The following is a 23925-nucleotide window of genomic DNA, read 5'->3' as shown; positions in this document are numbered from 1 at the left end:
AATCAGTTGTTACTCAGCTTAGTGCTGCTAAGAAAATGTTCCAGTTATTGTTATGTCAAAGAGGCAAAGACTGCCAAGTCTGTAAGAACAGAAATGTGGTTCACTTAAGTATTTAAAGCATGAAGGCCAAGATTTATTGTTAGACTCCTAAGGATATGAATAGATTGAGATGGAAGGAAAAATACTCTGATTTGGAACTAGAAGTGATCCCTTGTCCAGAATAGATTGGTGAGACAAGTGTAAAGGTTAAACAGAATCAAAGTTTTTGCTGTCTGAATAGAAGAAAAAGGGAATGATGATGGAATGTTCTGTTGTGTTTTCTTAGTGTTTCCTTGAACAAATTTAAGGAATTCCTGTGTAGAGGAGAAAGCTGATGAGAGAATTTGAGTGAGTTCACAGTTATAGAACATTATTTCAGTGGGAAATGTGAAACCCCATTACAAGTTTGAAGGTAAGAAGTTTGAGCCTAAGAACACAGAATCACAGAATATCTCAAGTTTTAAGGGGCCAGTAAGGATCATTGAGTCCAACTCTGCCCCTCTCAGGACCATGTGGAACTAAACCATTCAACCCAGAGCATTGTCAGTCCTTGGACCTTGACAGATTTGGTGCCATGGCCAGAGGAGCATGTTGGAGTGACTAGTTACCCTCTCAGTGAAAAACCTTTTCCTAATGTCAAACCTGAGCTTCCCCAGTGCAACTGCATTCCAATTAGTTATGTCCTGCCTCTGGTCCCCAGGGAGAGGAGATCAGCACCTTCCTTCCTCTGCCCCCACAGGTGAGTGTACCTCACTGCCAGGTCCCCCCTCAGCCTCCTCTTCTCCAAGCTGAGCAGGCCAGTTGACCTCAAATGGTCCTCATAAGTTTTGCCTTCAAGGGGTTTCACCATCTGGGTCACCCTCCTCCGGACACACTCAAAAACAATCTGATGTCATTCTTACACTGTGACACCCAGAGCTGCCCCCAGCACTGGAGATGAGGCTGCCCCAGAGCAGAGCAGGACAATCCCCTCCTTTGCCTGGCTCACAATACTGTGCCTTATTCCCCCCAGGACAGGGTTGGCCCTCTTTGCTGCCAGGGCACTGCTGGTGCATGTTCAGCTGGCCTTAAAATGGTTAGAATGACTTAAAAGTGTGTGTGAAGAGTCCCTTTTTCCTTCTGTCTGAGGTAAATACTTTTAAAAGGTTTAGGAAAAGTAGTTCAAGACTCTCATCAAGTGTCACACATCACAATGCAATCTAAGGAAATAAAGGGCTTTTCAGATAAAATTCTAATACATCTCAATTTGTTTTGTTTTCCTTTAAGATATAGAGTAGTGGTTTAACTGAAAATGGAAAGAAATAAAATACAGGAGAAATAAAATAAAGAGACAATTAGGATTCCTTAGATCAAATCTCAGAAGCACAAATACTCTGGAAATAGGTGCCAGATTTCACAGGATCCTCTGACACCTCTGTTGTTAGCCCATCATAATGGAGAAGCAGGAACTCCTGGATAATCTTGTAGTACTTGTGAATCCATATAATGTGTCTGCTTGGAAGTAGTCTGCTCTTTTCAGCGTTCCATGCAGGATTTGCAGTCTTTCTTCCAAAGCAATTTATACCCTCCTCTGTTTTTTGTCTGCTGCCTGCAACTTTTCAGTTAGAAATGTAAATACACAGAATTGTGGAATCACGGAATTACTGAGGCTGGAAAGGATGCCTGGATATCATGTAGTCCACCCCTTGTGCTCAGAGCAAGATTTCATTAATGCAGTTGTATTTTGAGTCCATTGGAGTTTTGAGTGTCCCTGGACCCGCAACCTCAAAGCAATCTCTTCCACTGTTTTGTCCCTTCTTAAATGAAAAAAGGTCACTAATGAAGACTTAAACTGCATTTACTCTTGAGCTGCTTCTTTAGTGGCTGTGCCTCAGCTGGACTTTTTGCCAGTGGTTGAAATCCCTTGGCTTTTTAGCCAGTGTTCAGAACATTTCACTAGTTTGTACTTCATCATTAAGACTTTATATGGGACAGGTTCAAAAGCCTTTCCAGCTTTTTTTCATCACTGGACCTTTCCTTAGATGCTTTTTTGAAGACCAAAAGAAATTTTGGCACATTTTAGTCCATTTCATATTACCCAGATTATTATTTTTTGGTGGGCTATCTTAGGACATAATGAGAAGATAATAATGGGCAAAGATCCTCACATCCAGTCAAGGCACTGATGAGTCTGAGTCTGTTTCTTATTTTGTGAAACAAACTAGTTTGAATGGGCCCTCTCAACTCAGTGCTGTAATCCTTTTGTTCACCCTGTGGATTACAGTAATCAAATGTGATTCTGACAAAATATGTGTCTCAAAAAAAAAAAAAGAGCTTCACTATATCACTTATTCACGTGAATCTGTTACCCTTTTGCAAAGCTGCAGTTTTTCTAAGAATCATTTTAAAGGGAGATGGCTGATCATTTTATCATCTAGCATATTTCCTTATGTACAGTAATACCTGTTTTTCACACATAATGAACTGTCACAACCAAGTGCAAATATAGCTGATTTTGTGCTTGTATGGCTGTTCTAAACTGTTTCTGCAGCATTTTTTGTGCTTTCACCTCTTGCTGCTGCCACAGATACTGACGCACTTCACCTGCAAGAGAGTAGTAGCAATATCTTTATTGATGTAAAACAGCCATTTAACAAAATTTGGTGGTAAATGCATCAGCAGTTTAACAGTATTTGATGGGAAGGTATACTTGATTGTATTCAGCATAGAGGATGGGGTCAGACAAAACTGTGTAGAGACTGTCCTTTTGAGTCATAAGGTCCAGAAAGGACTCCCCTGTGTTCTAGATTTTTTTGATTGGAGTTTAGTTGTAAATGGATCCAGACTTAGTCCCAAACTTGGTCAACATTTATGACTAAAGGATTTTATGTGCACAATCAATATTTTATGTCGCTTAGGTAAGATTTCAACGTTTAGCATGTTGCTGTTCACTTACTGGGAATCTTCTAAGGCAAGGAATCTCTCGGTGCCAGGGAGTAACATAAAGAAGCATCCATGCTGAAGGGGAGCTCCTGACACACAGCCCTTTCTGTTCAGGAGAGCTGCATGAGCCTGTTTATGGAGTGAGATGATTGACTTACGGTCATATTTGCACAGCAGCCGTGTTTGGCGCATGCTCAACTAGCCCTCAGCTGTGGAACAAGACTCACGGCCCTTAGGTGTCAAGCAAGATTTATGGCCCTTAACTATTGTGTTGATATCTGTGAGCCAGATGTAGCCGTCACAAGCACCCCGGGTGGCTGTTGCACAAGCAGAAAGCAGCAGGGGTTGGAGCACATCGCCACAGCTGCCAGGAGTGAGACAAAATGTTCTCAGTACAATCAGGTAATCAGAAGTTAGGACATTTCCCTTTGTTGCCCATAAAGTAGCTGAGAGATCTTTTCTGCTGCTGAGCAGGATTTCAAAATATTTTGGAAGGACTACTGGAATAATTTTTTCTGTCCTATTGTAATAGAATTCTGACTTTGTCATATAAAGGTCATTTCCCCTTGTTAATGCCATAGTGAGTGTTTTGAAAAAGGAATTTGTCAGTAGTCCTTAGTAGCTCACTTCAGTCAACAGCTGGCTTAAACTTTATAACTTTGTTCCATACTAAGCTGTCCTTTCATTTTTGGAAAAGAGAGTTGTGGCTCACTGCTCAGTTTTCTGTCTGAAATTCAGAGTTCTTTCAAAAGTCAGAAATTAAATTAACACAAGACTCCTTGTAGAATTACATGTGAGTGGGGGGACAATCAGTTATATTCTCAGCCTGCTGAAATGTGAGCAGGTGCTTTCTAAAAAGTGTGATAATAGAATTTGGCTGCGCATATTGTGGGGTAGACCAGCATAAAGACTTACTATGTAGGCATTGTCTAATCCACTTGTTTCATGATGTGAACCAGGAGGGAACCCTGTTTACAGGTTTTACTTTGGATAACCACACATAGGCTGATTTATTTTACAGTAATACTATATATTAGTCATCCTTTTGCATGGAAAGGGCTTTCTGTTTATTTCAACCATCTTTTTAATTTTTCTCTATGTTGAAGGATTTTCTCATTTGGCAATTGGGGAGGGCATTGTTTTGGGTTTTCTTAGTATAAATACAGAGATGACAACCTTTAGACATTGCACTATAGAAGGATTCCAGAGAAATATTGATGAAACTTTCACTCACAAGCACATTTTGCTTTCCATTGTTTTGTGATGTATCTGTACATGAAAATTATACATGTAACAGAAACAAAATTCTGGGGGTACAAAAATGTGAGTAATAGAAAAAGTGTAGAACTCTCAGAAAGCAAATCTCAGGATGGAGAAATGCAAGAATGCTGAAGATGCAAGGACAAGTAACAATAGGGCTGTGAGCTGTGTAGAGATACAAAGAGATTCTTGCTGGTCTTTATTCAGCTAGTGCTAACCCAGTAAAGGAAAATTCTCCTTTAAAATGTTACTTTTTTCTGATTTAGGTTAGGGCAGTGTGACCCTAGGCATTCAGTTTGCATGTACACAGTTGTTCTTTAGATGTTATTTGTGGGGTTTCACAGACTGATTTTTTTTTTTCCCCCATTTTTTTTGAAGAGTTTGATGTTGTGAAATCTGGTTTTCTTTTTGTAATCCCTCCCACTAGAAATCAGATTATTATTAATTATTCAAAGGTGAGCACCATCTCTGAGTTTTTAAAATGCTTTTAAAAGCTGACTTGCATCCTTGAGAAGAAGTAACTTTCCATGTTGAAATTATGTTATTTTTCTTTAACATAGAAATGCTACTAGTTCAGAACTGCTTTGGATGCTGCTGCTGTGCCAAAATACCATGGCAGTGAAAATGTGTTTAGGAATTCAGAACATAACATACTACTTTTCTTTATCAGTGTGCCATCTTCCTGAGACTTAGACAATGTCCTTTTAGAAGAAAATGAACTGTTATTTTCTTAATTCCACCAGTTTATAAGTTACTGTGCTGTAATTTATTGTCTAAAGTGGTAATAGTAGTTGTTGTTGTTGTTGTGAGATACTACTCATCCTCTTGATGGCTCAGAGGTCACTTCCAGGGCAGCTGATTTTCACCAGGAATGTGCATTAAGAATAAGCTGATCAGTCACCTTGACCTCTCTTTGCCTTTAGAACGTGTGCTCACTTTAATGTCAAGGTTAACTCGGGGTGCAGTGGCTTGGCAGCCCGCAGTGACACGGGGTGCCAGGCCACCAGGGCAGTTTGAGTGAGGAGCCCAGGTGCTGCAAGACTGCCCTGCTGGTGGCCGTCCCTGAGGGACAGCAGGACCAGGACACAGAGCTGGACTTTGTCATGTTGCCCTCCCACCACAGGTGACCTTTGCTGTTCCAGAACTCATCTCTTGTCTGTTTCTCCTGTTTTCACGTAGGTGCTGGGATGGCTGGAGAAGGTCGTGATTTGCAGTCGAGCTGAGGGAGGCGTGAAGCATCGTCCATCCCCTGCTGACACTTGAGGTAGTGTGATAATTTTTTATCTTACCTGCAAGTGACTTTATTGCCAGGGTTGGATATGCAGATTGATCAATAGTATCCTGTAATGCCCTAATCCACTCAAATCCTAGGATTCATTCCTTCAGGAGGTGATAATTATAATATGTATTATACAAAATTCTGATTGGGATCTAATTGTTATATTTTATTACCCAAAACAATAGACATATATGAATTAAGGCTGTCAGATTCAGGCCTAATTAAATTGTTGAATTCAAGCCCTTCTGTCAATCTCTAGTAGCCAGCATTTGAGACAGAGGGCTAGGTGACTCTTAAAAGTAGTTAAAAGGCATTTTTCCTTGTCAGAGAAAAATTATTATACTGCATTTTAAGAAGCCATTTCCCATATAAAATGTTATTTAGGATATTAGTTGCCTGCCTTTAAATACACCCTATTGAAACAAATAGAGAAAAAAAAATCCTGTGTTTTATGGGTGAGGCAAAATATGAAAATGCCTATCAGAATATTGTGGATAAAAACTCTTGGTTTAAATGACACTAAAGTGTCATTGAGTTTGAATGTACATTTTGGTTCTAATTCATGTCTAATTCATTGCTTCTTTCATATATTACTGAAAGCCTAATCAGAATACAGTGGGGTAAATTTGAATTGAACAGAAATATGCTACTGTGTAAGGGATTCAGACCTGTGGTTGCTCATGGCATGAAGCTGAAAAGCTGTTATCTGGCGTTAAACTGCTGCATGAGACTTTACAGCTGCTGTGTACTGTAGCAGTTTTATGAGACTTGAACTTGCTATTCCTGTCTAAGTGTACACAGTTGTAATGTCATTAAATAGAAGAGCAATTCTAGCTACTTCTATCTTTAATTTCAATAACAGTAGGTAAAACTTTCTATCCTATGTCTGTGTTCTTAATGTTTCTGAAACCAGATGGTATAATTCTAGATTCCTTCATTGCACTATGGATCTCTGCTTGGGATGTTTGTCTATAGCAATTTCACCAAGAAAATTAGAAGGCCAGAACAGTGAAAAGTTACCTGTAAAAATGCTTGTAAAGTATGCATAAATTAGTCATCAGTGACGTCCTTAATCAAAGTCTTCTTTGCTGTGGTTGCCATGCCTTTTCATACGGAGTTCAGCACACCTGGAAAATGGTTTATGAATGACTTCTGTTATTTTATAGCTGAAACATGGCCAAACAACCATACAGCAAACTGCTTCTGTGCTCTGTTTTCCTGGCTTTCCGTGCCCAGGGAGCCATTTGATCCATAGCTAAACTGCTCATTCCAGATTCCTCTGCGAGCAGCCTAGGACTGGGAGGACACAGCTTGGACATGGGGTCTGGCCTTGCTTCTGAGCTCCACCACAGACTCACTCGGGTTCTGTCTGTGTTTCAGTTTCCTGTTTGTAAATGAAGGCTAGCAATTATGAGCTTTCAGAAGGGAACAAAGGACCCAAATCCTTCGGAAATGCTGTTATTTGCACAGTGCCATATTTGATGTGATGTTAACATGGTGTTACCAGGGGAGAATTTAAATATTTTGCATTTATGTGTGACTGGGTTTAATTCTTTCAAGTATGTGAATCTAGTCGCCTGCTATCAGCTGTGATTACTGAAGAAAAACTTGTATGCAACAAGTGAACTAAAAATAAGGACTGATTTATGCATCAGGGCAGTTCTGCTGTGATATTCCAGTTTCAGTAATGTTGGGGAAAATACATGCTATGAAGAAGTGATTTATTGAATATTGCTACAATTTGTGTTGAATCTAAGAGCAGTCAGTTTCATCATATTTATTTGAACATGGCTTTTACAAGGTTGGTGTGATTGGAAAGTGTCATACATATTTTAGGAGCAGATGGTATCATTGCCAATGACTTCTTAAAGATAAAACGTTTTTATGTATAAAATGTATATATATATTTTTATATTGCATTTTTAAAAGCTTTTCTTAAGATTAAAGCTTTTGATCTCTCCAGAAATACAGCTTCTTGTGATACTAAATTTATTCAGTACAAAAACTACAAAAAGGAGCAGTCCTGCTCTTTGCCTTCCACGCTGACCCTTTCCACATGGCCATGTGACTCAGAGCCCAGGGCTGAGTGATGTGAGGGTGGTTAGTGGTGCCCTGATTAATGGGAGAGTCCAGTTCCTAAGACTTTTGCTGCCAGGCATCTGTGCAAGCAGCCTTGCTCAGTGTAAAAATGCATACTGAGGCAAGGCTGCTGGTCAGACTTCAGAACTGTTGAGTAATGTGCTAGATGGGAAGAACCCCCAGCAGGGCTTTACAAATTCTTTCCAATGTCCTACCCTTTTTTTGAGCAATATGTCTGAGATCTAGCTTGGTATGGGATTTATATTTGTGAATAGACCCAAAGAGTGGGTTTGTGTCTAAGTATTTCTCAGAGTGGTTGTGGATGAAGCTCCTGGCTCTGGTACCTTCTGAATTTTATCTGTAAATATCCATTTCCTCATGGTTCTGTATAAAATAAGAGTAACAGCAATGGAAAAATGTGAATCCACTACTTGGTTTTAATGAGCAGTTGAATGTGCTCCAAAGTTTCACTTTTTTAATGAGTTGGTATTGTGATGGAGTTCCTGCAGAGAAGGAAGTCATAAAATTAGTGGAGGCGGACGTGCTGTCCCTTGGCCAGCCAGCCTGCTGCACTGGGCAGCTCTGTTGTTTGCAGCACCTGTGTGTTGTATAGTATCCCATTTTGAGCTGATCAGTCCTAAGTTCACACTGTGATGCCTAAAATCAAAGGTGGCAATGCTGAACTATGACTGCTTTTCTCTCTGACATTTGAAAAGTGGTATGATGGGCTTGCATTCACTATATTTGTGTTACCACAGCTAAAGGGTATAGTTCATTCCTATTGTTTGTGAAAGAGCTATATACTTATTAAGATGGTTTTTCTAATTTGCCTGAGTGTTTCAGATGAGCTTCTCTTTCTTTTAATTGCAATTCTTTCTGTCTTAATGCAAACTGTCAGTTTTTTTGGGTTTGGGTTTGTGTTTGGATTTGGGACATTTTTAATCCACTACAACTTTTTTGTATTGTTGAGATGGCTGGCAGTGTGTCCACAGGACTGTGTTATTCTGTGGTGTGTAAGGGGGAGTGGCAGTCCATGCTTTACTCTGCTGCTAGACAATCTGTTCCTCTTCCCAGTGTGTCCCTTTGTCTGTTAAATGGATAATGCCACTGACTCCTGCTGCAGACTGCTTCAGGATTTGCTGATGGAAAATATTATCTGGCATTGTTTAAAATACCTCTTTAGAAACAGATTTGTCAAATTACCTTTAAAATTAGTATGATTGTTTCTGTGGCTTATTTTACAGACACTTCTTAATATCTTTGTTGGAGAAGTTGGTGAAACTCTCTAAACTAGTAACTTCAGTAGGTCATTAACTCCAGAGATTACCAGGCATGCCTGTTTGGATTATTCCCCTTAAAAGGCAGGGCTGGCTTCATCACTCAGTGAGGAATCCAAACTTGTCTCCACTTCCTTAATAATCAGCTGCATTTCAAAATTTTTCTGGACCCCTTGTCACATAGCCTTCTACCTCTCCAGTGCAGGAAAAAAGTCTTTCCATGAGCCTTCCCATACTTCTTGCTTGTCAGATCTTTTGTCATTTTACCCAAGATAATCTACCTCACAGGAAGGAATCTCCCCCTCTCATACAGAAATATTAATAATATAAATAATATTTAAAATATTTTAAATAAATTAATAAATAAATAAAGATAAGATATAGATAATGAGCTGAGTGCTTGTGATGGTACATCAAAACACCAATATGCTTGTGTGCATGTAGGGGTTAAGTGGGTGCAAGCACGTGGACACAAACCAGACCCCACTTCTGTTGCTTTCTTGGAAGAATTCCTTCAGGACCTGTGATAACTGAAACAGCTAAAATAATTCCATGGTATGTTGTAAAATGTGAATTAGAATAAGTTACTCGAAGCCCATGAAAAATCAAGCCATGTACACAGTTTGTGCATTAGATTGGCTTTCAGTTAATTCTGTCTGCAAAATCAGCTAGTCAGTCTCCCTGTATTTAGAAATACTAGACACTCTAGCCTTGGAAAAATCTCCAATTAAAAATTTTGCAGTATTCCTCCTAGTATTCCCTTGGCCTAAAAGGTGTCATCAACAGCTGTATCATAAAAATGTGTATCACAAGGGATTGTTTCAGTATAAAGGTTTTAGAGATCCTGTTTGGATGGTTTCTAAAAATACTTATATGTTTTTAAGTCACTTTGGTAAATGTGGGTATAATCTGTCTCTGTATGTGAGATGCTTCATCAAAGCATTCTTTAAATTTGAAAGTTAGGTATTTTGTATTCCAGGTCATACCAGCACAAGTGGAGGCAGAAGTTAAGAGACTTTTAAAGAATTTTCCAAAAGATTAGAACAGAGATCAGCTTTTCTTCACAAGTTATTTCTTATTTCATGAAAGCTTGTTTTGACAGCGCTGTATTTAACAATACTGAGTGATCTTCTACACTTGCTGGGTTCATTCAGTGCTTCTTTCAACTTTGTGTTGATTTTCACAATTAAGGATCTAGCTCAAAATCTCTCTATATGTCTGTATGAAGTAGTTTAAGCAGTTGTTGAATGCAGTAAGCTATTTTTGGTAGGTGCCCACCATTTATATATTCAGATTTGTGTGGACTTAAAGCACCAAATAATCACCAAATTGGGGAGGGAACAATGCTGGTATCATCTTGGAGAAGACACAGGGAAAGCTAATCATACTGCTTCTTATTAACACAGAACTTCTTAAACAGATGATTTTTATTGCAGTTATTGTGAAAAACAGTTGCATTGAATAGATGTGCTCATACTGTGCATCAGTTTAACTGAAATTCAAAGCTGGCTTCAGTCTGCATATTACAGATTCAAAATTAATGGATATGCATCATATCTTAAACTTACATGAGCTGCAAGGCATACAAAACTGCACTAAATTAAAACACACTGGTTATTGTTAAACTTTCTGCCCAGGAGATTATTCTTTTCCTGCAGACCAACTGATAGTAAATATGTGATTGCTTGGAGTCCTGAGTGGCCATCCAGAAATGCACTGAGACATGCTTTGTCTGTCATTCACTAGCTTTCACTTACTGTGCTATTTAAGTTAATGACTTCCTAAATGCCATACAGGCTCTGTTATGTAGTCTGATTAGGAGCACACGAATAATTTAGCGTGTGATTAAACCATGTAATTAATTGGTAACGAACTGTTAAGTGATTCCACGAGTCTAGGCTAAATACTGGGCCTTAAACTTATATTTTACAACTTCTTGAAGATGTTTTTTTCCTAGAATAAATGTTTTTGTTATATAAATATGATTTAAAATAAAAAGGCTGCTCCCTCTGATTTCCTGAAATTGTTCTTTGAGCAAAAAATTACTGGCTATTACTAAACTGGTCCAAAATTATGAAACTCCTGGTGATCTCCAGTGAAACAGAATTGAGCATTTTTTTATAGCTGAGCATTTTTGAACAAAGCATCCTTAATTTCTTCCAATCACCTTGAACTCAAACCTGTCTTACAGACTTCAAAGAGCAATTTAAGGAAATCAGAGGGAGCAGGGTTTTCATGTTACAGAAAAGCTCAAAAAGATAAGATGTGGAATTATTTATGATGTGTGCTGGAACATAACTGACTCTGTTTGCCCAAGTGCCAGGTAATGTGTTTTTTAATTTGAGTGATAATGCAGATACTGGCACCCAGGAGAAAACTTGCAGAGGTTATGCTGACTGAACAGTGGAACTGACCCGCTGTGTAGTGATGATCCAACAGCACATATAAGATGGTTATTTATTATCAAGCATGAAATTAATCCTGTTTGTTTTCCCCCATGTTCCAGCCTAAACTCCCCGTGGTGTCACACCAGTTGCTTTGCACTGTGATTCCTGTGCTTCATTTCTTTTTACTAATTTCTGTGAGGTGCTAAGCTCTCTTACAGTGCTAGGAGAACTACTTAGCCATGTTCTTGTGTTAAATATGTCATCTTGCCTGCTTGAAATCAGATGGTTTTTTACTGCTTTGCTGGATTGGGTCCACACTGCTGTAGTCCTGATGGGATTTGAACTTCAATACTGGCTTTTGCTTTGTGGTTTGGGGTTTTTTTCACACTTGCACAAAACTTTTTTTGCAGATCTGGAAATATTATTTAATCTCTTTATGTGAAGTGTGAATAATTATCTCAGTGAAAGGTTCTTGAGCATTTTTTAGTACAGATTACTATGGTGGTGGTTCTAGATATAGACTTAGATATTTCTCTTTGCTTTCTTGATGTGATATTGGGCATTGAGTGGATGCATTATATTTCTTCAAACAGAACTGGAATGTACATTTGCCTATATAAAGAAATTCTAGCACTTTTCTTTGCAATTCATTGTACAAATAGCAAAGAGCAGAATTTTGTCCTTTGGATGACTACTATCTAAATACAGTCATCCATAGTAACTAAAAATAATAATACGAAAAAAAATGGAGAAGCCTTGTAAGAGTTAGTACTATAGCTGAGAAAGAAACTGTTACCATAAATAGGCCTGAATCCTCCTTAATGATACAAATATATGCAAAGGTGAGTATCTGCTCAGCAATTCACATCTGCATGTTGTGCAGCTAAACGTCTGCTATTTCATCTGAGATTCATCTATTTCAAATTTGAGATAAGTTCAAATTTTTTTATCTGTGTAGTAGACAAACTTAAGACTACAACTGCAATCCTCTTTTAGGAATTGTTCTACACTGGAGAGATCTACTCGTCTTAGAGCTGAGATCCTCCTGTGTACCTAGTCCATCAGGTTACTGCTGTCAAAGTACAGTATATTTTATTATAAATAAAGAAGTGATACCACATGTGCCACAACTGCCCTTAGACTTCTTAGCCAAGTTTTTGAAAATGACTTTAAACAGTTTTCAATAAAGCCCAAAGCAATGTCCAAATGTGGATTCACTGAAGGGCACCTTAACCAATCAAAGAACTGATAATATTTATCCTGTTACAAGTTTAAATCAGAGTAATTAACAGACACATCAGGCCGTAGGAAAAATAAACCAACTGAAAGCACTAAAGATGTCTCTTACAATAGAGAGAATAAACTGGGTGTTGAAGTTAAAATTTCATATACTTTTATTCCAAAATAAAAAGTTTGTATGGGAAAAAATATTTTTCTAAACCCAAAGGGAACGATTAATTCAACAAATTACATTTGCAATTTTAACACTTGAAATCACTATAAATTATTTAGCTGACATAAAGACCTAATATAAAGTTGCCTCTCTTCCATAGGTTAAGTTTTAACCTATGGAAGAGTTTAGGTGTTTTTATAGTGTCCTTTTTTGTAGCCCTCAAATTTGCATAAAAACACGCCTAATAAGTGCAATTTTATGTTCCTTTTGTTGTTGAGGTTTTGATTTTTTATTTTTTTTTTTAAGTGAAATGTACCCTTTATGAGGTTTTTGGTTTGTTAGTTTTTTTAATTTGGAGTATGTAACTTCTGCTTCTTTGGTGTCATTCCTTGTCCTTTTTATATCCAGGATAACAGTACACAATAGGTGAATGGTGTGTTACTCATATCAGCTGAGACAATTTGTTATTTCTGTTTCTTACTGTGGCTGAGTATAGAGCCCTGACAAGGGCTCTGTAAAAGCAGGCACTCGTCCAAGGGCTGCTGATGACTTAATCAAGCCGTAATATCAGCAAGCAAGGGAAGAAGGCTTTCAGTCCATTGCAGGTTTAGATTGTGTTGATCGGAAGGGCTAAAACTGGTTCCAGTTGCAGCATGACTCCATCCTGTTGGCACTCAGGGGAGTGAGGGTGCACAGGCAAAGTGATTTCAGCTATGCATGATCAGCCAAAGTGATGTGGATGTTTTTAGGCAAGCACAGAAGGATTACCTCTTGGTGTCACTGGTCATGCCCTGAAATAACTTTTAAGGAATTTCCACACTGTGAAAAATAAAGGCCTTTCACCCAGAAAAATTCTGCACAGGTACATGTACACATATTTGGTAGTTGCAATAAAGAAGATTGTCTGCAGAACAGACCTGGAGAGGCTGCAGTTATATTTGCTTCCCAGCACTTGTTCTTATTTGGTGGTGGATCTGCTGGTGTATATTCACAAGCACGGCACACTCTTGTACTCTTGCCTCTTTGTGGTCTGAAGGAATGATGAAACAGCAGTGTATGGAAAACTTTTCAAATTAATCCTTCACTCAGTTATTTTGTGTTTTGTTTTGCAGCAGAGAGGCTACCCTTTGTTCTGTACTAGCTGCAGAGGTGCTGCTGTGGCAAGCAAGGATAAAGTGGAGGAGGTTACTGGGGAAAAGCTTTCATATTTGAAGGACCCTGAGTTAATGGTGGCAGCAAAAGCAGAAGTGCCCTAATAGGTGCGGTTCCATGTCCTTGTCTTTGTCTTTCCTTCTGGTCCTTTCAGGTTCAGAAACTATGTAAAGGTCAAGATCTCACTTCAAACAGGTTTTTTTTAATAAGCAAGACTCCTTCTGGTTTACTTTGAGTGTTAACATTTTTACCTGACCAGAGTAGATGCAAACAACTCAGTGTGCTGTGACTAAACTGTTTCTTTTCTCAGGGAGCTTCTTAGCCCAGTTTTGCCTGTTTATGCTTACTCTGTTCACGTCCCACTGGAGAGATGTTGTGTTTAAATTCACTTGTGATTGACCTTACTCCAACATTGCTATAGAAAAGGGCCAAGATATTTTTTTTTATCCTTTTTATAACTCCTGGCTCCCTTTCTGTACTGAAGTAATTAGCCTGAGCTGACCTCTAGCCAAATGTTTCTGTGGTCAAGTTTCAGCTGGCTTGAGGACAGTCAGCTGCTGTAATTTTTTTTTCCTGATTTTAACTCTGTTCATTCTTACAAGCTGCTGGAGTTGGGTAAGACATAGAATATTATTCTTTAGACTAATATGCTACAGAAACTTGAAGGTTTTTGATGTTTTTTCCTGTTGAATAAGAGCCATTTTTCTTTCATAGGCACATAGGGTAGGTATTGGGAGGTAGATACTACTGGATTGCAAAATGTCAGTTTTGCTTACAGAGAAGCTGTCTCTTGCTAGGTTAACACTGAAGCCTCTGGACAATACTGTTCCTATTGATAGAATGCTCACAAGAGTGCCTTAGAGGAAGGGCAGTGGGTCACTATGGAACAGATCTTTGAGAGCTTTCTGCAGGGCAGTAGTTGTCTGATGATGATGCAGGTGGCACTTCAGAGGACCCTTCTCTCAGAATTTTTGTTCTGTGCCTCCAAAAGTGTCATCAGGATGGGGCAGCTCCTACTTTCCACCAGATTTTCACCCATGAGACCGGAGCTGTGGCAGTGTAGCTGTCCCTTCATCTCGAACACTGCTAGAAGTGGACATCATAGCCACAGCCCAGCCGAGCTTTTGGTGCTTGTGCTGGATGCAGAGGTCACATCCCTGGTGCTTCACACCCCATGCAGAGCTCCATTTGCCTGGGTGAGGCCTTGAGAACAAGCCCTGTCCCGAGAGCTCTGGGTTGCAGCTCCAAGGAGATAGCACAACTTGGCCTTTTACAGAGGCGCTTGCACAAAGGGTGGAGCATCATGCATCCATATTTTCAGATGAGAACAGTTGCTGTTTTTGGGCTCAGTCCTGCCCATATTGGTTATATTCAGACTATACCAGTTGGATATTTTTCACAGACACAACTTATCTGAATGGATAACTCAGTGGGATATCCCATGTGGTTTTAGGCAGAGCCAAGACAGTGTTTTGTCTTGCTGAGATTCTGGCATTTGTGAGAGTCCACTGAAGAAGCGTCGTTGTTTCTATACTGCCTTTGACTAGCAAAAGGGCAGGAGATGAAGCAGCAATTTTGTTCATCTCTGAGGTTTAGGAATGCAAATTTATCCTGTGCCCTGTTTTAGAGAACTGTCTGTTTTAGTCAAGATCTGTTGGCTGAGCAGGGAATTTCCCAATAATTGTAAAATTCCTCTTAAACAAGTAATAGCTGCTGCTGGAGGGTGGCTGTGCCCTCCCCTCCATCCTGGCTGCTCATTCCCAGCCTGTGCTGCTCCAGCCCTGCTCCTGGGCTGTGTCTTTGGGGAGTCCTGATAAAACTGCTTCACCAACAGGTTCATTACAATAAATGTTTATGGATTCATTTTAACTGGAACAATCTCCTGATGGAGTTCACTGTGTAGCAGGTATGTAAACAAGTCTGCCACTGCAAGAGGGAACAGCCATAGTGGAAGAAGATTGTTTTGCTCTGCAATAACAAGACCTTGCTGAAGTGCAGTGTGTTTGTTGACCTCTGTGATGTGTTTCCAGACTCCTGGGTTAGTGCTTCAGCTGTCAAACCACTCTTCTTGGAAGGAAGCTGAGGGATGGTCACCGGTCAGGTGTGCAGGGATGAAGGGGATAGTCATGCTGTGACAGCTGCACATGAGAACCAACCCTGGTCCCACCAGAGTTATTAGGTGTAGTCATGGAAAATGAAACAGTGTGCTCTGAATGATGGATTCGGATCACATTTATTCTCACAGGAGCACTCCTGAGGCTTTGGCCTTTTCTTTTGGCTGTTACTAGGCAGGAAGAAGTAGAAAGGCTTGGAAAAGAGTGGTTGGAAGATTAGCAAAGGCTGGTGGATGTGATAGAACAGGAAAGTGTGACTAGGAAGGCAGCACGGAATGCTTGGGTACTGGGAAAGGAGAGCTGTAAACAAAGTGACGTGCTCAGGCCTGTGGAAGAGAAAATAAAACTTCAGGGAGAAAATGAAAGAGCTGAGGGGAAGAAGAGACTGATGGGGAAGAAGTTGTGTAAGAGGAGAGGATTTGACAAACACAGAGGCCTATTTTTCTAGTAGATAATAAGAGTCCATTAAACAGGAGTACAGATGAAGCAGGGGGACTGGTTGAGCTACCTGAAGATGTAGCTGATGTTGGATGAACCTTGTACTGTGGGAGTGTAGCACCTCTTCTGAGAATTAGGAGGATTGTTGGCCTATGACTTGCTTTATTAGCTTTGTCCCAGGTCTGTGCATTCCAACAGCTGCAGTTGTCACTTCTGCTGGTCCTGGTCCTGCTCCCCAAGTTGTCTCACTCCCACACTGCCCCAAATCCTCACTAAAGCACCCTTTTCCCCTTTTCCCCTTTTCCCCTTTTCCCCTTTTCCCCTTTTCCCCTTTTCCCCTTTTCCCCTTTTCCCCTTTTCCCCTTTTCCCCTTTTCCCCTTTTCCCCTTTTCCCCTTTTCCCCTTTTCCCCTTTTCCCCTTTTCCCCTTTTCCCCTTTTCCCCTTTTCTTTTTTTTCCCCTTCTCCCCTTCTCCCCTTCTCCCCTTTTCCCCTTCTCCCCTTCTCCCCTTTTCCCATTTTCCCCTTTTCCCCTTTTCCCCTTTTCCCCTTTTCCCCTTTTCCCCTTTTCCCCTTTTCCCCTTTTCCCCTTTTCCCCTTTTCCCCTTTTCCCCTTTTTTCCCCTTTTCCCCTTTTCCCCTTTTCCCCTTTTCCCCTTTTCCCCTTTTCCCCTTTTCCCCTTTTCCCCTTTTCCCCTTTTCCCCTTTTCCCCTTTTCCCCTTTTCCCCTTTTCCCCTTTTCCCCTACTTTTCCCCTTTTCCCCTTCTCCCCTTCTCCCCTTTTCCCCTTCTCCCCTTCTCCCCTTCTCCCCTTCTCCCCTTCTCCCCTTCTCCCCTTCTCCCCTTCTCCCCTTCTCCCCTTCTCCCCTTCTCCCCTTCTCCCCTTCTCCCCTTCTCCCCTTCTCCCCTTCTCCCCTTCTCCCCTTCTCCCCTTCTCCCCTTCTCCCCTTCTCCCCTTCTCCCCTTCTCCCATTTCTTATCTTCCTCCCTCCCTCTGTCCCTCCATCCATCCCCCCTTTTGGAGTGGCCCATGACTTGACCAAAGTCCTGCAGGTGCCTGGCCAGTCCAAAGAGCTCCTGCCACTCTTCTCTTCATGTAGCAGTCCCATACTCACTCAGGCTGACCCAAACTTGTCTGGGTGGTGGGGCATCCTTGTCCTGATGTGTGTGCAGTGGGGAGCATTTCCTGGCTTGTCTTTGCAGGTCTGGCTTAACTTCTGTTAGTCTAGAGCAGTTTGAGTAAATGCCACTTATATTGAGCCTAAAAGCTGAGAATTATTTAAGTTTAAGGAAGATGCAAGAAAATACCTTCTGATTTTCAAGTTTTGTACTGAACAGCATGGATGAGAAATCTGGAGTTGGTCATAGTTTTGGGTTTTTTTTCTGTGCTGTGATTCATTCTGTTCTCTTAGTGTATGGAAATTGAGGGAATTACCTTCTAAATTCAGCATAACTATAGCTTTACATTCTCTGCGTTCTTGTGTTTTATGGTCTTTAACCTAATCCAAACTTTGATAACTGTATTCAGAAACTGACTAGGTTTTGACTCCCAGACTTGATAGCATGAATTGTTACTTGATAATTCCTGCTTAGAGATGGTTACTCATTAGTTGGCTTGGTTGTTTGTGATTTAATCTTCTGTTAGATAAAGAAAACCTCTCAATGAAAAAAGTGCAGTGCAGAATCAAGTCTGTCATACCAATTTACAGTCAGATGTGGAAGTGGAGCTGTTCTCTCTGCTGCCTCTCTAAGGAAGGTGTCAGTGTATTGTGCTAGTTTGCTGACACCAAGCAAAAAATGCTGCCTGACTTGTTTCAACATCCGTGCTCATTTTAGCACGTGTGTTGTAGTTTTAGTTTTGAAGGTCTCTGGTAATCTCTATGGCTGTAAATTGTCAGGTTATAATCCATGGTTTGGATGCTTTCCCCATAATTCCTACAGACATCTCATGAGGTTTTTGGGAGCAAGGTACCATTTTGTGCAGAAGTCTGCAAGTCCAGCACAGAGCAGCTGCTGCCCTTCACCAGATGCTGGTGATAGTGGCAGGAGCAAAGCAGTGCCTCGAAACAGGATTGTGCAGTGGGGTTGTACAATGTGTGTGTGCATGTGTGGTGCGAGTGAATGAAGGAAAACGAGAAATGTGCTTTTTGGGGAAGTTGTAAAGGCTTTCTTTATGCTAGGATTGTAAGTCTTTACATTCTTGGAGATTTTAAAGTCATTTGCAGATGCAGTCTATCAATTGACAATTTTTTTCTCCCTCTGTATTTAATGGACTAGGGATGCATAAGCTACTTCTCTTGTAAATACAGTATTTACTATCTGTTCTAGACTGCAAGATGATGTATTACTTTATGAGGCAATAAACAATAAACTAAATGTACTTCTGGTTTAAATCCAATCAAAAATCCAATAAAACTAGATAATAGCTTAAATGTTGTGTCATGTTAGTAATATTTACTTGTAAAGAAACTCTCTTACTGTCGTTTGTTATTACAGAGTTAGAAGTATGGATCTTCGACATCTGCTGTTTATTTTGGCACTGATCTGTGCAAATGACTCACTTTCTGCAAGTGATGGTAAGTTTTATGATGCCTTTCCATGTCTTTATGTAGGTAGATATATATATGGAGCTTTATATAAACAGTGCTTTTATACTGAATTTTTGATGACTGTGCAACTTACTTCGTTGCAGTAACCCAGGTACTTAATGTGACAAATGCATCAGTTAATCTTTTTGTAAATATAGTGGATGGGGTTGGGACATGTTGCAGAATGAAGGTGAATTTCATAGACAGTTTTTGATGTGTAAGCAAGATATATCAAAGTTGGTGTTACACATCTGGATTTTATTTGCATGGGAATAGGAGTTATGAAAGAATTGTATGAGGTTCCTTTTTGTTATGTGAACTAGTGTTTTCATCCTAAAGAAGTCTTCTAGTATATTCATATTTTCAGTTTAGTATATTCATATCTTAAGTGTAGGACTGTTTGGACATACAGAGTAAGCATTTAAAGACCATATGCTTTAAATCTCAGGCCAGTATGAACAAGTTTCATAAGAAATAAACTTAGTAATTCTTGGGTGGAGATTATGGGGTTTCAAAAGAATGTGTACCCTCAACCAGCTAGCTGGGACTGGTCTTTAACTCATTTAATAAAACCCATGAACTCCAGTGGGACCTGCATGTTGTGTCAGATTGATCTGCTTATGCTTGCTATGATCTAATTATGTAGAGAAGTGCAGCTCAACCTGGTCAGCCTTGTGCTGTTCTGGTCTTCAGAACAGACAGCGTAACAGTTTTCCATAATAACTAATTTTATGTAGACATGTCACTGCTTCTCCCAAAGGTACAAGAGCAGCTGCAGTTCTGTAAACAGGTCCCTCCTGACTTCCTAATCAAAACTTGTGTCAGCAGAGCAAGTCACAAAGCGCTGTTTGTCAAGAAATTTTATTAAAAGTGGGATGAAAACAGCTTCCACAACAAACTCTAAATAAAGTGATACAGTTTTCAATGAAATTTCCTGACATATCTAACTTTTTTTCTTTAGGTCCATACTTTAGTTTTATTGAGCACAATTTAAACATCTATAGACTTGCAAGCCGTGTTTCATCAGCCTTTCTAGTGCTGGTTTTAGAATATGGTAGTTGGACAAAAGGCTGTGACATAGTTGCCTGTAATCAAAACTGGCTTAAATTTTAGAGGTATAAACATAGCTCTTTCTCCTGGTAGGGTTTTGTATTTTCCTGGAGTTGCATACTTTGAATTTCTAGGTATCTTGTATACACTGAGTGCTGGAGAGGCATACTTTCATGTTCATGGAGACATTAAGCTGAAATAAGAAATAATTAAAACTCAAGTGATCAGTTCTCAGACAATTCTTCTATAAAGTTAATTCTGTTTATTAGCAAACAGGTTTGGATGGAGAAAACACAAATTTCAATTTATTTACTTCCATGTGTGGGGTTCAAAAACTTGTCCTCTGTGTTATGAGAAAGGGAATCTGTAAAACTGCTAGTTAAGGCTTTTCCTTTAAAATTTACCAAATTTATACATGTACCAGCTTCTATTCATTGCCACCACAGAATGGTCAGTAGAACAAAAAGTAATGTGTCCTGACTCGATCCTTTCCCCCGCCATGTCTGCATTTTACAGTAGACTCATTCAACAGTCAAAATTAATCCCCAGGGCACTCTACTGGACCAACTGATTTCTCTCTGGTGTTTTAACAGCACATGAGGATTATATGATCCTTGGCAGATGAGCTGTGGTCCAGATGTCCTAACTGCAGTAAAAATCTATGTTATAAATAAAACTTGACAACAGCATCATCTTTGTGAGACTTTGTCTCTACTGATGAAATTGTAACTTCCATGAGATTACCTTCAGAACCAAATGATTAAGAATATGTTTGTTGTTTCTGTGCTTAAACACAAGACACAGTGCTAAATATTTATGTCCTCATTTGCTGTATCATTAAAGATTGTGTGTGTGACGGGAATTTATTTAGTGATCGTGAATCTTTTATTGCTTTGACACATTCATTATGAGCTGGGCACATGCTCAGTTGAAAATGTTAGAGAAGGAAGAATAAATTGAACAGCGGTATTTGAGATAACAGCATGAAAGAACATCAATTTGCTGGGTTTTTTTGTGATTTAGGAAGAGTATTAGACAAGGTCTGTTTATTACACATTTGAGTTTTCTTTTTCTCCCATGTGGATGTGCTCATATCTAACAAAGCTCTCATGAGAATCCAGCCCCAATCAGGTCTTGGATCCTGACAATCTTATAGTATTCTGCCCAGCACAGTCTTGCTGAGACCTTTGTATAAACTTAATTAAATGTGCTCTATGCTTGTACCATATCTGATATGTTGCCTGGGGACTGGATCTATGGTATCATGGCTCTCTAAAAAATTCACTTCAGTAATTCTATTTCTTCTGGCAGCAGAAGAAATAAAAATTGCATATGCTTGGTAGTCTTTTACTAAATCCTAGTACTGAATCACTATAATATAGACCTGTACATGGGATGCTTTTGTGTCTTGAAAACAGACAAAGCTTAGGTTCAGCCTTTCAAGAGAGAGATTGGAGCTGGCTTTGTGCCATGGGGTCAGATCTACCCTAGACAGAGTGAAATCCCAAACAAGTTCCTTCTGGCAAGATCAAAGGTGTGAGTCCAGCAGTTGGCCAGGCAACTGCTTTGAGACCAGATATTGGACATTTAGTCACCTATTTGCTGTCTCCAGGCTGGTATCCAGTTCTGCTGCAGGCTTTCTAATGATTTAGCTTGTTTTTCATGCTCTCCTCTTGCAAAGAAGCTGGCTTCCAGCTCCCTAAACTGAGACTGCAGCTCACATGAAGTGAGAGGGGTGCCCACCTTCTCTGAGAGGGTGATGCTGGAAGTGACCAAGCGTGTCCACTGTCCCAGTCTTCGACTGTAATTTAGGGCTGAGCAGTCTGGGACTTGCAGCCTCTCCCCAGGGCTGCTGACACACATGCTGTCCATGCTCTTGAGCTGCCTGGTGTACAGTGACAAGGGTAGAACAGAGGCAGTGGTAGAAAGAAAGTGGAGGCCACAATAACAGGAAGGTAATTTCTAACAGGCACATAATTACCATAGGTAGATGGGGTTTGTGCCTTCCGGATTGGAAAGCACAAGGCTCATTTTCACTACTGATTAAGACATTTTTGTCAGCAGAGTTAGGCTTCTAGGTTGCTTTGAAGATGGGGAATTGTGTGATTTTGACATTTTAATTTAATTTAGCTAATTAAGTACATAAACAAGAAGGAGTGGTGCGTCATAAGCAGATGTACATCTGTGCTGTATTAATTGTGATTCAGAAAAAAATATGAAAGCTTATATTTGCGTACAAATATGGTTTGTATTTGAGATTTTACATTAGTGTAACTGTGGTGTTTCAAAACTGTATCCAGAGTTCACCAAGGTATTTTGGTTTACCTGCTGGCATCAGAAGCAGTTGGCAGGAATTGCTCCAGACATAGACTGAAATATGATTAGGAAGCAAAATGAAAGTTTTGATATTGTTTGCTTGTACTGATGAGTGTAAGTCAAATAAGGACATAGAGAAATAAACTGGGAATTAGTCCCAGTTAATAAAACGATACATAAACTCAAGCAGCTCCAAAATGGATTTCTTCCCAGTGAAAAAGGTGGGAAATATCTTTTACCATATTTTTATGCTAGATCAAAGTTCATTCCAGACTATTGCAGTTATTTTAATTCATCCTCTGAAACAGCTTTAGAAGGGCATTCATATTAAATGATAGCACAAGAAAAATAATTTTGAGTAAACTAGTTTTGTACAATGCCAATTTTAAGGGCAACAAGCCTTAAATTATTGTTCATTTTATCTAACTGGATTTGGAAAATGTATTTATCTTTTTCCATCACAACTTCTAAAATTATTTTGTGAATCTGCTATGCTAATATATTCTATTTGCATAACTTTTATTTAAGACGTAGACTTAGTAATTTTCCCTTCTGAAACAAATCCAATCCAATTTTTATTTCCATCAGGATGTCCTTTTGTTTTACTTGCGTCTGTTGTTGTCCTTTGATGCTTTGTATGCATTGCATGTTGATGATAAACCATCTAGCTATATGTGTGCACTGGGTGTCAGTGTTCCAGTTGCAGAACTGGAGATTGAATCCATAACTCATGCATAGGACTTCAGTGTCATTAAAGTCATTCCTGAGCAGCCAAGACTTCTGTGCAGGGCTCCCAGTGATACCAGAGGATCTGTGGGATGTGCATCTTTCTGGGATGGTCAGAAGCTTAAGGAGCTCTATTAAAAACCTTAAGGCCAGGTATCTGATACATAATTGCCATCTCTTTTCAGGGAATTAAGTCAAATCTTGCTGCCCATGGTTCCAAGGCCTGCTTTGACTAACTCTGTATTGACTATTGGGAGCTTGGACACCTAAGGATAAGATGGGATAAGGGATATCCTCTAAGTACTCAAAAAATCTGCATAAAGCTTGTAGATAGTACACCTGTGCCTTTAAGCAGAAGCTGAAGGCAAAATATCCTGGGCAGTCTGAGATAGCTACAGGCAACTACATTTTGCCCTATGTGGCACAAAGGGAGCTAAATTTAGGTGTCTTTATTTTGAACTGAGCCTCATCTTTGCAGCTGCCTTGTTTCAATGTGCACAATTCTGGTTTCTTTCTTCTGGGTCGTGTCACAGCTGCTCAGCCACACACTGCAGGTTTTCTGCTACTGCCAAGGTGAAGGGTCTTCTCACTGGATGGACAGGAAAGCACTTGGGGTCTTGCTGTCACCATGAAGTTTCGTAGCAGACACAAGCTGTCTAAAGACTTTTATGACACCTGAAAGAATTATTATTATTAGAATCAGAAGTAAGGTGCCTTTGAATGGCAGCATGTTCTCTTCTGGGACAGGGAAATTCGTCCATCAGTTCATGGAGTCAGGAGTTAACTGGCATGAACCATTCAGAAAAATGGTCTTGTCTGAAAACGTGTTTTGTGATTTAGGTGAACTCAGATTTTATAGATTAAATCAGTGACAAACCATTTCTCAGATATTTGGGATTTTGTTGTTG

General features: G+C 39.8%; 1 protein-coding gene across 7 annotated transcripts in view; it reads left to right on the top strand.

The window, feature by feature from the left end:
• Positions 1 to 23925, top strand: part of GHR (growth hormone receptor) — a 146887-nt gene that overhangs the window by 65316 nt on the left and 57646 nt on the right. For all 7 annotated transcript variants that reach the window (XM_056513105.1, XM_056513109.1, XM_056513108.1 and 4 more), the window contains 2 exons: positions 5401 to 5485; positions 18834 to 18913. In XM_056513105.1, the coding sequence (XP_056369080.1) occupies positions 18844 to 18913 (70 nt within the window). In that variant the 5' untranslated portion in view covers positions 5401 to 5485; positions 18834 to 18843. The remainder of the gene's footprint in view (positions 1 to 5400; positions 5486 to 18833; positions 18914 to 23925) is intronic.

The sequence above is a fragment of the Oenanthe melanoleuca genome, chromosome Z (genome assembly GCF_029582105.1).
Source record: "Oenanthe melanoleuca isolate GR-GAL-2019-014 chromosome Z, OMel1.0, whole genome shotgun sequence".
Lineage (NCBI taxonomy): Eukaryota > Metazoa > Chordata > Aves > Passeriformes > Muscicapidae > Oenanthe > Oenanthe melanoleuca.
The sequence above is the reverse complement of the archived record's forward strand: the minus strand, read 5'-3'. Positions and strand labels throughout refer to the sequence as shown.